Genomic DNA, 15,537 nt, shown 5'->3' on the forward strand with positions numbered 1-15,537 from the left:
AAATGTAAGAAAGGGAAAAGAGGAAAAAAAGCAAGAGCAGGTCATTAGAATGAGCGAACTTGAAAAAAGTGATATCTGATCTATCACGTTTGAACACTAGGGCTGAGTAACAATGAGTATCAAGAGCTGAATGTAAAAAGAAAAATAAAATTGAGGCGAATAAGAAGTTGAGTACTACATAGGAGAAACCAGGGTGAGAGTCCTCTGCAAGATCCTGAAGTCCATACTGCGCCCTGCTCAGCCTGTAAAAATTACAAAAGTGAAAATAAAGTCAACTGGTGGAAGAAACCTCAGAAGAGATGAAACCTTTGTACTCACAAGAAAGGATACATCATCTTACATTGCTAGGCATTCCTAAACTCCACCAACATATGATATATGTGGAATGAAGAGAGAAACACCTTTAATGACAGATAAGCAGCACTAACTGTTTTATGCAGCTGTTCACCCAGAAACTGTTTTCTTAAGGGATCATAAACAGTATCTGAAATATGAGGTAAGATATACTTAGTAGAGCAATATATTGTAAAAATAACTTAGAGATGAAACAAAAATTATTCTACGTTATACATGCTACAGAAAATGCATGGGATATCTAAAGCATCAGAAACATGAGAATTTATTTAAATTAGTATCAAGCATTTCATTTTGAAGTAACAAATGTGTCAAACCAGTCAATTACTGAAATAGCAGATATGCACAGTGCTACGACAACACATCATTGATAAAGCAGAATTGAGCAGTATTTTTTTTATATATATATATATATATATATATGTGTGTGTGTGTGTGTCTTGGGAGAATGCAGTTCTAGTGGACAGCAGAGGGCATAAAACTCATAGGAGTGGATCCTGTAGGAAATTCACTGTGTGAAAGGTGAAATAGTGAATATAAATGAACCCTTTAGAACATGAATGAGAAATGAGAATTGCAGAACAAGACAGATGGGCAGAGGTTCAACTTCTGACTGTATTTTTCATGCTAATGCAAAGTGGTCAGAAGGGATCAAGGATACAAGGGCAAAAGCTACTGAGACTAATGACCGATAAATCCGTTGGTAAACCCAGGTTCAGTAACTTCTTTTGGCAGGTATTTCTGCTATCCTTCCTTTCTATCCTATCCTTCCTTAGCACAAGATAAGCAGCCTCCACAAACAAGAGCAGATTTTAGTCTTTCAGAATGCACCTATTACAACAAGTACTTAAAACACGTATTTTTTAATAATTTAAAATTTACTGTCATGTATCATTATCATTGCAGCACTCTGAAGTTTGGGCATTTGGAGTGACAGGAAAGAAGGAATTTCTGGTCTCCCCCCATACTTAGATAAAAGTATCAAGGAATTGCATACTAACAACTCAAACAAATGGTACTTTCAATGACTGTATCAATGTACATCTGAAACCCAAGCCCAAGCTAATCAGCTTACACATCCTTCCCTGTAATGCAGCTTCTTAAATTAAAAACCATCTCAATTCTTAAGTACTGTATAGCCAACAGCTTTGTTCTGAACTTGCAAGACCTCAGGACTGAGGCTTGCCATGGGGATATTGGTAGAAGGAAAATTAGGTAGGAGCTGGCAATGTGTGCGTTCAACCATGAAACCCAATTATATCTTGGTCTGCATCAAAAAAATCGTGGCCAGCAGGTCAAGGGAGGTGATTCTCTCCCTCTACTCTGCTCTCGTGAGACCCCACCTGGAGTACTACATCCAGTTCTGGGGGTCCCCAGCACAAGAAAAACATGGATCTGTTAGAGCAGATACAGAGGAGGCCATGAAAGTGCTCAGAGGGCTGAACACCTCTGCTATGGAGAGAGGCTGAGAGAGCTGGGGTTCTTCAGCCTAGAAAAGAGAAGGCTCCAGGGAGACCTTATCGTGGCCTTTCAGTATCTAAAGGGGGCTTATAAGAAAGAAGGAGAGACTGTAGTGACAGGACAAGGGGCAACAGTTTTAAACTGAAAGAGCATAGGTTTAGGTTGGACATAGGAATAAATTTTTTACGATGAGGGTTGTGAGACACTGGAACCAGTTGCCAAGAGCAGCTGTGGATGCCCCATCATTGGAGGTCAGGTTGGATGTGGCTTTTAGCAATCTGATCTAGTAAAAGATATTCCTGCCCATGGCACGGGGGTTGGAATAGATGACCTTTAAAGGTCCCTTCCAACCCAAACTATATGATTCTGTGCCTGCTCTGAACTTGTTCTGACCTGCCTGCAAATCTGGTTTGACTTACTGCAGCAGCATTTACATAGATAGTAATGGAAAGTGGTTGTTCTAGGTAGAATGAGATATTTATGACTAACACAGTGACACTGTGTACAGAAACACAGGTCTGGTATGATAGCAGAGGCATTGCAAAGCGGAGACACAGGATGCAGCAAAGAGTAGTACTAGCGTGGGATGGTAACAGATGAGGCATATGCTTAGCACTGGAGGCCTCACAGCTACAAACAATTCACTAACAGTCAAAGAAATGCAGACATGAAGCTGGGCAAAAAGAACTTTCAGGGGTAACAAAGAAAAAAAGAATCTAATATACAAAAGGCACCACATATATTAAATTTGGATGCAACGTGGAGCTTGAGTGAAGAAAGAACAAGGCATAAAAATGTGTTAGCAGACAAAAATGGCTTCAAGTGTTTTCTAACGTGGAAAAAAAAAAAAAAAACCACCATCAACATCATATTCCTCTCAGTGAAGGTCTCTATATGCTGACAACTCGCTGTACCACCAGACTGAAAAGGCCAACCTTAGGACCCAGAGGAGCAGTGGGAGGGCAAGCACACCACCAGGAAAACAGGTAGAAAATAGGCAGTGTGTGTATAGCAATTTTAAGTGTATTATTAATAGTGATTCTTCTTCTGTATAGAGTATTTTTCTCTCTCTTTTTCTTTCTTCTGTAATAATTGCATCTGGACTAATAACAGTCTAATACAGGAATCATTAAGATACAGACAGTAAATTCTTGGCTTTATACATAAAGTGTGTTCCCTCTTTACCCATAAACATGATTTTGAGCATTACAGTATTGCACAATTATTTTAGCATATTAGAAAGTACTCATCAAGAAAGCCACCTATAATGCCTGGTGCACTGGCATGCAGCTTCAAAAATTTCTGGTTCTTGTGGAAATGACTGATATTTTTCCATATGAAGTCTTCCCCAGTTTTATTTACAAATTTGTCATTTTCTTCCCTCAATTTTCTTACTTTATAGGCTTTTCTACTAGGATTGTTTTACTCAGTAGTGTAATATTTTTATATACATGATACATATACATTTATGCACAAATATATACATAAATACATATAATGATGAAAATATATACTAACAAAGTCATTCTCAACCCACAGCAAGCTTCATGAGTGCACCCTCCGTAAGTTTGCAGATGACACCAAGTTGGGCAGGAGTGTTGATCTGCTTGAGGGTAGGAAGGCTCTACAGAGGGATCTGGACAGGCTGGATTGATGGGCTGAGGCCAACTGTATGAGATTCAACAAGGCCAAGTGCTGGGTCCTGCACTTGGGTCACAACAACCCCATGCAACGCTACAGGCTTGGGGAAGAGTGGCTGGAAAGCTGCCCGGTGGAAAAAAGGACCTGGGGGTGTTGGTTGACAGCCGGCTGAATGTGAGCCAGCAGTGTGCCCAGGTGGCTGAGAAGGCCAACGGCATCCTGGCCTGTATCAGAAATAGCGTGGCCAGCAGGACTAGGGAAGTGATTGCCCTGTATTTGGCACTGGTGAGGCTGCACCTCGAATACTGTGTTCAGTTTTGGGCCCCTCACTACAAGAAAGACATTGAGGGTGCTGGAGCATGTCCAAAGAAGGGCAACAAAGCTGGTGAAGGGTCTAGAGAGCAAGTCTTATGAGGAGCGGCTGAGGGAACTGGGGTTGTTTAGTCTGGAGAAAAGGAGGCTGAGGGGAGACCTTATCACTCTCTGCAACTACCTGAAAGGGGCTCTAGCGAGGTGGGGGTCAGTCACTTTTTCCAGGTAACAAGTGATAGGATGAGAAGAAATGGCCTCAAGTTGCACCAGGGAAGGTTTAGATTGATATTAGGAAAAATTTCTTTACTGAAAGAGTTGTCAAGCACTGGAACAGGCTTCCCAGGGAAGTGGTTGAGTGACCATCTCTGGAGGTATTTAAAAGGTGTGTAGACATGGTGCTTAGGACATGGTTTAGTGGTGGACTTGGCAGTGTTATGTCAATGGTTGGACTCGATGATCTTAAGGGTCTTTTCCAATCTAAATGATTCTATGATTCTATTACAGCTTCTGCTAAATTGAGCTTATTAAATTGACCTTCCATAACATAGATCAATAAAAAATTTTTTACAGTTCTAAAAAGACACTATGGTATGCCAGAAAGGCCTAGAATTATTCTTGGCAATATGACTATCACCCCCAAATTACTATTACAGCAATCAACTTTTAAAGAAATGATAAAGTGCTATGACTTTTCAAACAAACCTTGTCCTACAGTTTCACCTACAAAGAAGGCAATAAATACGGTATAAGATTTTCTCAAAAATAAATTTGGTGAAAAATTAAGAAACGTCATCTCGACTCCAGTAGAAGGAGCTATAAAAGCTAACGTGTTGATGGTTGTCAGCGGAAATGTAAATGTAAAGCAAGTCAGCAAGATGCAAGGAGATAAATTGGATTCCGATCTTATCCTGCTGTCTGTGAATTAAGAGTGTTCTTTATTTAAGTTCTTCACTTCAGTTCTTCACCATGTCTTTTGAAAGTACATCATCCTCCAGAGAACCCAAAGGATAAACCATTGTTGACAGGAGTCACATGAGGCAATTTGCTGGCATCATAGAGGCTGGGAGAAGGAGTAAGTGATGGGAAGCAGGGACCTCTCTGGCATACTGCAAAGTAGCCAGAAGTGCATCTGAATTCCCAGGGTGTTACAGGAACTAAGACTGAGTACTGAAACTAAAGCATCTGAAGAAACTAAGAGTAAATTTAACACCAATGAAAAAGTAAAAACACACCAATATACAAAGAAAATCTTGTTAATGTTCCACATTATCAGCTGAACATATATCCAAAAAGTGCAGATATTATGCTCATTTAAGAATATTTGCAATTCTTTCGAAGTCTTTCAAGCCCATCATGTTCTTTAATTTTTTCATAGCTTTGGCTAGCTACTATTAATGTTGATTACAGCTAAACCATACAGACTCCATATCTAGCAGAATATTTATAGGGAATTTACCAACACATAACTCAATTGCAGTGGTTTTTTACTTTGCTGTCCTCGTCAGAATATTACTTATATATCTTTGTAACACAATGCCATCAACACAGCCCATTCCACATTAGAAAAGTGGAATTCCATATGGAAAAATCAGAACCAAACTGGTTCCTTTGCTTTACTAAGTAAGCCATACTGAAGAACGCAACCAAAAAAAAAAAAAATTACATATATACACACATATATATATCTCTTTGTGTCATACAATACTGATGATCATCCTACTAAGGATCATAAATGGAGCTGAGATCTTCCAATCACTAAAACAATCCCTGTGGTACTTGAGCTATCAAGGCAGTAAGTAACAAAAGGCTGTTTCCTGATCCATAGCTAAAAGTAATAGTTAAAAAAAAAAAAAAAAAGGAAAACTGAAACTCCGTACTTTTACAAATATTTGCAAAACGGTAGATGGATGGCAAGTCTCTGAAATATAGTGATCAACATGCCACTTAGTAGGTGAATGCTCTGAAACTTGAAAAGTTCCAAAAATTGAATTGAATCACTGTCTTATCAGCTCTTTCTAAAAGAATGGAATTAGTCAGCCACACTCTTCACAAAAAAAGCTCGAAAAAACCCAAAACGCCCACAAAAAACCCACACTACTACTGTGTCCTTTTTGGTGAGTGTATAAGGAAGTTATTTTAGTTGATTCTTCCTGTACTCTTAAACATACTGTTTCTGTAGTATGGTATCAAGTCTGGGCCCCTCTTGAACAATGGAAATACTGATATATTGGAGCAAGTCCAGAAGAGGGTTATCAAAATGATTAGGAGGCTAGAGGACATGACGTATGAGGACAGGTTCAAAGAGCTGGGGTTGTTCAGTTTGAAAAAAAGAAGAGGGGATTATTTTTCCTCTTGTGAGTGTAGTCAGACATTAGAACTGATTTCCCACAGAGGTGATGGAAACACCGCCCATGGAGATAATTAAAACTTAACTAGATCATGCCCTGAGCACCCTGATCTAACATTTAAGTCATATCACTTGTCAAAGCTGGCCCTGCTTTGAGCAAGACTCTGGACCAGATGACCTCCAGAGTCACCTTTTCCAACCTACACTACTTCATGGATTACCTCTTTACTTCAAGATTTTATGAACAATTAGCCTTTAAAGGATTCAGTCCTTTAAAAGTATGACATAAATAATGAATAACCATTACACTCCCTCAGTTAATTAAATAGCAAAATATTTTCTATGAAATTCCAAGGTTTCATGCAGTAACCAAAAAACTTAGATTTATATTCTAAATAGTACAGATATAGTTTATGTCTTACTTTACTAAAGCACTGATTATATACTCAGATGAAGGAGTTTTTATTCAGCATGTGACTAACACTTAAATATGACCAAATAAAATCATCATTTAATTCAGTTTGTCACCTTGGAAGGGAGGTACTGATCTGCAGCCTTGGCAAAGCTGGAATGACTTCAACAGTACAGCCGTTGGTCTTCACTCCTGGAAGATTGTCCAGAAGGCAATCACTGAAGACTCCAAAAACTGAAGTATGGTAACCTGATTTTTAGAAGAAAACACCAGTATGTTGTGAATTTTTCTGTTTTCTGAAAGGTGTAAAATTACTAAGCTTACTAGTCAGATCTTGCCAATATTTATGCTACCCAAGCCACCATCTTCTCTACAGGAGAATCTTCTCAGGACACCAAATAGGTAAAACATTTTCAACCCCCCTAAATAACAACATTTATAACTACATGACAACATACAAACAACACACATGTACGCCTTTGTATCTGTGACATGTAAAATAAATAAAAAATTTTAAAAAGAGTCCATGATTTCTACCACACGTTGTGGTTAAGTTCTGCAGAATCCTTTACAAGATCAACATCACAAGTCATTGTATAGAGACCACTACTTTATACTGCATCACCTAATCCGCTGGTGCCCATAAAACTTATTACCCTTCAACATACGTTAACAGTTCCCTATTTCCTCCAAAAAATGATTACAGGGAAGAGTCTCAACTCTTCAGAAGGTATTCAGAAGGTAAGGAAGAAAGAATCCTAAAGGATATTAATTAGGAAAAAAAAAGTATATATGCATACACACACAGACACCTGCCATAAAATACCACAGCTTATCCGCTGGAAGTTCAGTTTAGTAGGAAAGTACCTCTACACCAGTTCCTTACCAGGCGATATATGTAAGCTGTATCTGAAGAAAAATTTGATACATTGACACACAAACAGCTGCCAAGTGCAGAAATCAACTCCTCTACTTGCAATACATTTTTAGTATGTGAAACTAAAAGCAGACAACTACAGCACAAATGTTCTGAATGCTTTGATGCTATTCTGTATTTACTGAAATAGTTTCTGTGAAAAAAAAAAAATCAAATGAAGAATCATTTTAGGAGCAGACAGAAAAGCACTTAAGAAAAATTCAGTGAGAACAGAGTTTCTTGAAGTTCAAAGCCATCTTCTTTTGGTGTTTAGGTTTATTAAAATGGTTCTTTGCCTGTAACTCTGTATTCCAGGAACACATACCTAAAATTGTGTGTTGGTAAGATGATTCAGTCCTATGTGTTGAATCTATCATCTTCACATATACCTCCTTTTCTAGGAGACTGATCTGCTTGTCTTCTACAAAAGCTCTTTAATTCTCTTTACTTACTACAAACACAATTCAATTTAGGCTTATTAATGAAATGGTATCTCGACTGCAACAGACTACACGCGTTGGCTAAATTGTTTCTACAGAAGCAATCTGCAAAAATTTCTGTAATCTTACATGAACACAATTAATTAAGAAAAACGAACTGCAAGATTATCTTCTGCATTCTCATGAAAAAGTTCAAGTAATTCTCCTCAGAAGCTTTCCAAATGAAAGTGTTAATAAAGGGGAGTTCGAGTTCATCATCCTTTTCCTCTTGTACATAAGATACTGTAAATATGTGTTCATTACTGCTGTTGCAACCAAGTGATTTATCAGGCTATTTTTTTAATGAAGTCTAGTATAGAAAACAGATCTCTTTTTTTGTTTTTTCTGTTACTTACTGAGGAGAATTCAGAGTGGCAAATATATACATGGCATACAAACTGAGGTAATCCACAGAGATGTAAAACACGTGTTTGCTTTGCTAGGAAGAGAATGACTAAAGACATCCCTTACCATTGACAGTGATCTGTCCAGTAGTTTGAGGAACACCAACAAGAGTTACCGGATATAGACCAGATTCTGCAGGTAGAGAAAGAGCTGCAGGAAGAGATTCGAATTCTACTCCTGTTGTCAAGAGACCCTGAAAAAGTCATATTACATAGATAAATCCATTTATGATATACACATACATTTTTATGATATATACTTGTATTTTAATCCCTTGCATTACATCACCCAAACTTTTACAATTTATTCCAGTTTGCTCATAGCAGTTATTTTGGGTTTTAAGTTCCAGTGAGTGAAGCATGCATCTAGAATTATGGCAAGATTTGTATTCAACAGTGAAACGTGTTTCAGGATCTGAGATGGGAACAATGTATGAAAAACTAATAAAAATTTATACCCAAGCACAGTAAAAAGAATGAGTGATACAATCTGCATGGTGTTGCTTTGTACCTACATTTAATTGTATCTCTGACCTTAGTTATACATTTGCTTATATTTTGGACAGTGGAAATCAAACATCAATAGCAGCTCTTGCTTAGCTTTAATTAAAGTTCCTGGCCAGAAAATATTTATCAATGGGGAGAAAAAAAATTTAGTATTTACAGATAATGGAGCAAGTCTAGCTTTACTATCCAACCTAAACATTTCAATGAGTTGGAATAAGGCATTCATTTTGCTAAATTGATCCTCTATCAAGCCTAGATGCCTGCAGTTAGACTGTATGATTTACTCCCTTAGTGCCAGAGAAATCTTTTAGCATCCTAAATTTAAAACATAGGACAAAATAAGAAATGAAGCAGAAAAAAAAATTATTTAACAAACTTTTAAATGGGGGGGGGGGGGGTAGCTCAGTTAATGAATTTAGGATGCTTGAACACAGAATGTACTGTTGCAAGTAAGAAATTTAATGTTGTAAAGCACATTAAGTCTAAGTTACCAGCTGCTTTTCTATACACAGATTTTTATTTTTATTTTTTAATAAAGATGCCATCCAAATATCTCCATCAATTAATGCAGTAAGTACAACTGGATTAAACCTCAACTCCATGAGGACGCTTCACAGGAACTCAAAACTCTATGAAAGAGGTAAAGACAGATGAAAAAACTCATAGTTGGAGCCACAGAAAACCACAAATCGACTGAAGACTGAACAAGGAGTTCAAGAAGCAGCAACATTATCTGCACAGTGGCAGAATACCAGCATTGCTTCCCTTTGAAAACATCTATGACTGCCTAGTTTGTAATTCAATTGGGCTTTGAATGGTGCACCTCTAATGCTCGCGTCAGCTGCAAAAGGCAGACTAGCCCTCTTATGTTTCCAAGTCTCAATTAGAAATTAGGAAAATTGATACTCGTATAACAAGTACTTAAAGAAACGTAAATGGCACCACCGGAATAACCCAGCTAATGACTGAAACTTGACCTGTCTTGTACATTAAGTCTTTAATGGCCTGATTTGCATTGGGACTAACCACCAGCAAGTCTTCTTCAAGCAATTCCTAGATATTAACCAAAATCAACCCACTAGCAGTCAAAAACTGAACTAAATTAAAAGCCATTATCAGAATGTCTTCCCTCCTCAAAAGGCATTGTGCCTTCTGGAAAATTATCAACTAACTATCTTTTACATACATGCTACATAACAACTAAATAAATGCTTTGTACCTAAGATTTTTAACAGCAAAGTCGTAAACACACCAGAAGCTTAAGAAAGCAAGCTGAACAAGTTTGTCACGTTCTTGATTTCTCTTCTACTGAAGATCTGAAGTCATCAAGATTATAATATACCCAAAAGCTATAAAATCCTTCATTCTAGCAATTACTTCTTTGTAGACTTGACACTGTTGAAACAACACCTAATTCAATCAAAGCTACTCTTGCTTTGTGGAAAGGTACGTTAGAGAACTCTGTCCTTAATATTGCACAAAATTCAATTTCATCATTTCACTTGAGTTATAAGAAAACACTGTGTTAAATCCTCATTTCTACTGAATTCTAGTTTTCCCCCAGTTTCACATGGAGACTTCAGCTGTCAGAAATAATCCACAAAAAAGTAAGTAAAAACTAATTCTGTCTTCCTATACACTCACCACCCAGTGCATCAGATTGCATGTGACAACTGACTGCATGATAATTGATCGGATGTGACTGAACGTGAATCCTTCCAGTGGGATTCACCCCACAGAAATGGGGTGAATATTCACACTTTAATACCGAACTAGCCTCAGTCTTCATCACAATCATTCTGCTTGTGCTTTGGCTGAACTAAATCTTAGAACATAAACAAAAGGTGATGCCATACACACTCCAAAACTCACTTTTACAACAGGTACAGAAGGCTTTAAGATTATTTCAGTCCTGAAAGGACTGAACTATCACTTGGCCAAATACTCAAGTATATTTGAATTATTCTGGATTCACCTCAACTAAAGTCATAAAAAATAAATTACAAAAAAACAAACAAACAAACAAAAAAAACCAACCTCCAATGTCTTCTTTAGTATCAGCTATAGCAAATGTAAATAAACAGAAATGACAGGGACCCCTAAATATTACCTAACCCATCTCCCTACCCTGAAGCAAAGCCAACTCCACATTAACCACTCCCAGCATGTTTATCCAGGGAGTTTTGGAATTTCCCTCAGTGGTAGTCTCTAAGAGGGGATTAGGTAACTTAATGCAGTGGTTAAACTGGAAAGCCTTTCCAGTTCAAACTTTCTCCTAATGACGACACTGAACTTAAATTTCAACAATTAATACACACCACTACCTTTCCATTCCTAGCTAACTCCCCAAATTAGCCAGTATACCAAATGTCTATAAACATATACAAAAGACTATGAAATGACACCACCATAGTCAGGTCACTTTTCTTAAATATGGAAGGCTGCTCATTAAGACATGGTCCTAATTATCCCAGTTTTCCTTGGGGCAAGGGAGAGATGGAAGCAATGAGTAAATAAAGCTTTCTCCCGTGTTCTTACTCCTCTACTTCACATTTTTAATCAAGCTGGATGTCAGGACATACATTTATACATTCATTTCACTTCTTGCAGTATAACCAGTCTTACGCTTTTACTTAATATGAATTAGTCCCCCATCCCAGCAATTAGACATCCTCCACTATCAAGCTGGATTGAGGGGGTGCATGGGAAGACATTTCCCTGAAAGCCTTTTAGGGTCCTGTAAAGGAAAAAAGAACCTCAAGGGGGACTATAAACCAGCATAGCCTCAAGAAGCGCACCTAAAGTAGCCATGTGCGCACATATACAGGCTGCTGTATGACCTCAAAGTTGCCAGTCAAAACCTCACCACCCAGCTAGTTTTGATCTATGGCACCTATGAGCTCCCTCGTTGCAGGGAATTGAGGCTTGGAATGGATCAGAGCCAAGCAATGCTGAGGAAACTAAAGATCACAACCATGGAGGGAAAAAAATATAGGGAAATCAACTGAGAAAAATTAAATAAATCAATGGTAGTATTTTTCAAGGCTAATGGTCAAGGCTTAGGAAAAGCATTGATCACAATCCAGCTGTCAGAGAAAGCATCTTCCTCGCCAAAGGATTTAAACTGAGTATGAACATCAAACAAAATCCAGACAAAAATCAAGATGGAGACAGTAATAGACAAAAAGGCATGTGAATGTATATGGAGTACAATCACCCAAAATATGCACATGCGTATGGACAAGAAGGAAGAGTTACTATTATGAGAAATTGCTAGTATTAAAATGATTTAATAACAGTAAAGCAAAATTTTAAAAAAATTGTTATGTACAGTGTACATTATTCCCTAACCACTGAAATTATATCAAAATGACACACTTGGATCATGCTAATCACAAACACAGCAAGTTGATCACAGATAACTGCTAAAGCAAAATAAGTCCTCAGCACAATGTATTTTTCTTATAATGCATTAAGAATGCATTCTCAGTCTATTCTTTAACAACAAAAACCATGAAAACGAAGAGCTTTTCTAGAGAACAAATGCAACGCAAATGCCAAAACACCTGCACTAAGCACATACTATGCCTGGACTAGAAATTAAAGAGTCTCAAGTGTATTACCACACGAAGGAGAATACAGCATTCATTTCTCTCATTAAGAGAGTTTTGCTATTCAGTAAAACTTCAAGTTTTTAAAAGTAAAGACACTAAGAAAGCATAAAAACTCATCAAAATGGAAAAAAAACAATATAAACCTCAACTAGGCTTCAGAGTTTCAGACATAAACAAATCAAGATACTTACCTTTAAAACTTAACCCACATAAGTAAGTTTTAAAAGACAATGACATTATCTAGAATGTCTGAAAGACATTTGCCATATCACTATTTGCTGGATAGCAGAATTCAGCAATATTTGCCCAACATTGCCCTCTGGCGCCTAAAAATTTTTTAGATTAATAGTGACAATCAAATCAAGGCTGAAGTACTGTCATATCCTTTACCTGAATGTATCAGATGCACAAAAAAAAAAAGGGAAGTAAGTGTTAGATTTTTTTTCCCTGGAGTCTCGTACCTTATTTCAAGTAATAATATTTAGTAATCCTTTAGTAATCATTGCTCTTTCTGATCTTATAGGAAAAGTTTACACACATACAAGGTCTCCTCCAGGGAATATACAAATCACACAGACACACAGACACACACACAGACACACCCCCCCACAAAAAACCCCACTTTTATTTCCTTGCATTCTTATAAAACAATTTAAATTGTCTTAGAGTGAATATATGCATGCTATTATCACAGCATGTCTTTCAATCACTTCAAACCTCAATGTAGTTTCAGAGAAACAAAACAACTGGTATGTAAATGGTAGCATTTGGGGATGCTGTTAAAATAACATGAGTATGTAACTGCTTTTTTTAGGCTTTACTTACCAATCCTGAAATGTAATCATTCTTTTTTTAAAGTAACATTGCCTTCCAAGTTAGTTTTCACACTGAACATACTTTATACAATGTTGTCGAATACTTTACACAAAAATTGTCAAATATTTATTTAAAAGGAAATTTTCCCTACGATTTCTAATAAGGTTATTTTAGGCAGACCTAGAAAACACCAAACATGACCATTTTTATCCTTCTGCCCCCACACCTTCTTTGTGTACATTTTTGCCCAATATAGCTTCAATTAAATGTAGTGTATCAGTAAGTAAATATTCTCTCAAGATGGCAGAAACAGTACAAAGATGTGAACTGCTCACAAGAGCAGTTAATGGAAACAATTTGATCATAAGCTAAGTCATGGGACTGATTATACATAAAGATTTATCAAAATTTGAGATGGTATTTTTAAACATCAACATAGAGCTCTAGGCTAATAGTGTAGTTTTGAAGTTTACAAACAAAATGTAACAGCCATTCCTACAGCATTGTTAATCAAAATACCACACTTAAATTGTCTTCAAATAAATACACGCTCCAAACATAAGAACTACAGAACAAAGACTTTCTTCTTGAATAATGACTTAATACTATAAATTACATTATCCCCATGTTTTGGGGTAGTATTTTTTAGTTTCTCAATATTAATTTATTAAACACGGTTTACACTGCTTTGTATATATTGTAGCCTTCTTAGAACCATGGCTATATTTTCTAGAGTAAGTGCAGAAAAAATGCTTTCACTCAATAAATAACACTGCTTCAAAATTTCTCAGTTGGTTTTTTTTTTTCCTTTAATATGAAACTTGAGAAACAAAGAGGAAAAAGTAGTTAAAATCTTAAAGGACTTAACACCCTTTGCAGTGCATCTTCACATGCATTTTATTTTAATAGTAGGTCTCACTAGACTGTACCATGATTTACTGCTTGAAACCTTTGTCCCAAGATACAAAATAAATCCATCAGAGATTTCCCAAATTTTTTTTTATTTTTTTGAAGGCCTGAAATCTGAAGGTCATTTTTTCCTGGACAGAGAAAAAGGCTTAGTAACTGCAAAAGAGATAGAGGCCATCATTCACATACCTGAACAAGTCTATAGAGAAATCAATATTCCTGGGAGAAAAAAGCGGTATATACACTTATTTACATCTGAACAAAACATCTCCTGTTAATTTGGGCTCCACCAGGATAGCAAAAATATTCTGCATAATCCATTGCAGTCAAAACTAGTCAGGCTCATTTTTGTCTCTCTCTCTCACACTCTTGATTTAAGGTACCTGCTAAGTTTTATTAAAGCACTTCCTCTGATCACCCTATGATCTCTCCTGCTTTACTTTATTGACTAAAATACACAGTTGTTGGACCTAATCACTTCCATATTCCATGATTAAACATTTCCATTTGTCTTTCTACAAGCACTACTGCACCTTTCAATGGGTCAGCCTTCTAACTATATGAACAAAACAAAAACATGAAATAGAAAAAGACAGAAAAGTAATACAGAAATGGGACACACATGAAGAATAGGTATCTAAATAGAGTCTCAAATCACGAATATGCATAACAGAATAAACAGCAAGAACAACAAAGATGGGCAAAGAGCTTTGAGAACAGTAAAATAAAACAACAAAAAAATCAGCTTTCAGACAGTACAGGACTTATCATCCGAGTAACAGTGATCAAAGTCTTGCGTCCACAGTCTCATGTCAAGTCTAAAAATTCAATTTCTTTTACTTAAGCATACCTCAATTAAACTACATGTACTTAGCATTAATACTTCAAATAATGAAAAAAGCTAGACAAGCCGTTCAATGGGGAATCGTTCTCCTTAACAACTTGTGCTCAATACTAAGTTATTTACCATCACAACTTTCAGCCATAACAAACAGGAAGACACATTAGGAAAAGTATCGTGATAAAAGTTTGGATCGATGCTTCCAGCATTCATTTAACATGAAACAACTAAGCTAACAGAACAACAAATCATAAATTGTAAGACGAGGGAAAGGGGAAAATTAGAAAAAAGGAATAAGACTATTGATTTCAGGACAGTTACATGTTGATGAATGGTGAACCATGAAAAGGGTAAAAAACAAAGGAAATCAAGCAATGGAGAACTCAAAGAAGAACTGGCAGTCATTGGAAACAAGCTTGAACGAGTACTCATACTGCAAAGGTAAGGTGCCGAGTCAGACAGAAGGAAAAAAGATGTGGGACAAACAAGCTGAAACTGCCACTAAATGACAGAAAAGAATACAC

The 15,537-nt window shown here is 36.8% G+C and overlaps 1 protein-coding gene across 2 annotated transcripts in view; it reads right to left on the bottom strand.

Annotated features, from left to right (window-relative positions):
- The window catches only part of TRAPPC9 (trafficking protein particle complex subunit 9), a 521,077-nt gene that overhangs the window by 440,866 nt on the left and 64,674 nt on the right, over positions 1-15,537 (bottom strand). For both annotated transcript variants that reach the window (XM_052787671.1, XM_052787670.1), the window contains 2 exons: positions 8,394-8,520; positions 6,644-6,776 (listed from right to left, as the gene is read on the bottom strand). In XM_052787671.1, coding sequence (XP_052643631.1) covers positions 6,644-6,776; positions 8,394-8,520 — 260 coding nt within the window. The remainder of the gene's footprint in view (positions 1-6,643; positions 6,777-8,393; positions 8,521-15,537) is intronic.

The sequence above is a fragment of the Harpia harpyja genome, chromosome 5 (assembly GCF_026419915.1).
Source record: "Harpia harpyja isolate bHarHar1 chromosome 5, bHarHar1 primary haplotype, whole genome shotgun sequence".
NCBI classification, from domain to species: domain Eukaryota; kingdom Metazoa; phylum Chordata; class Aves; order Accipitriformes; family Accipitridae; genus Harpia; species Harpia harpyja.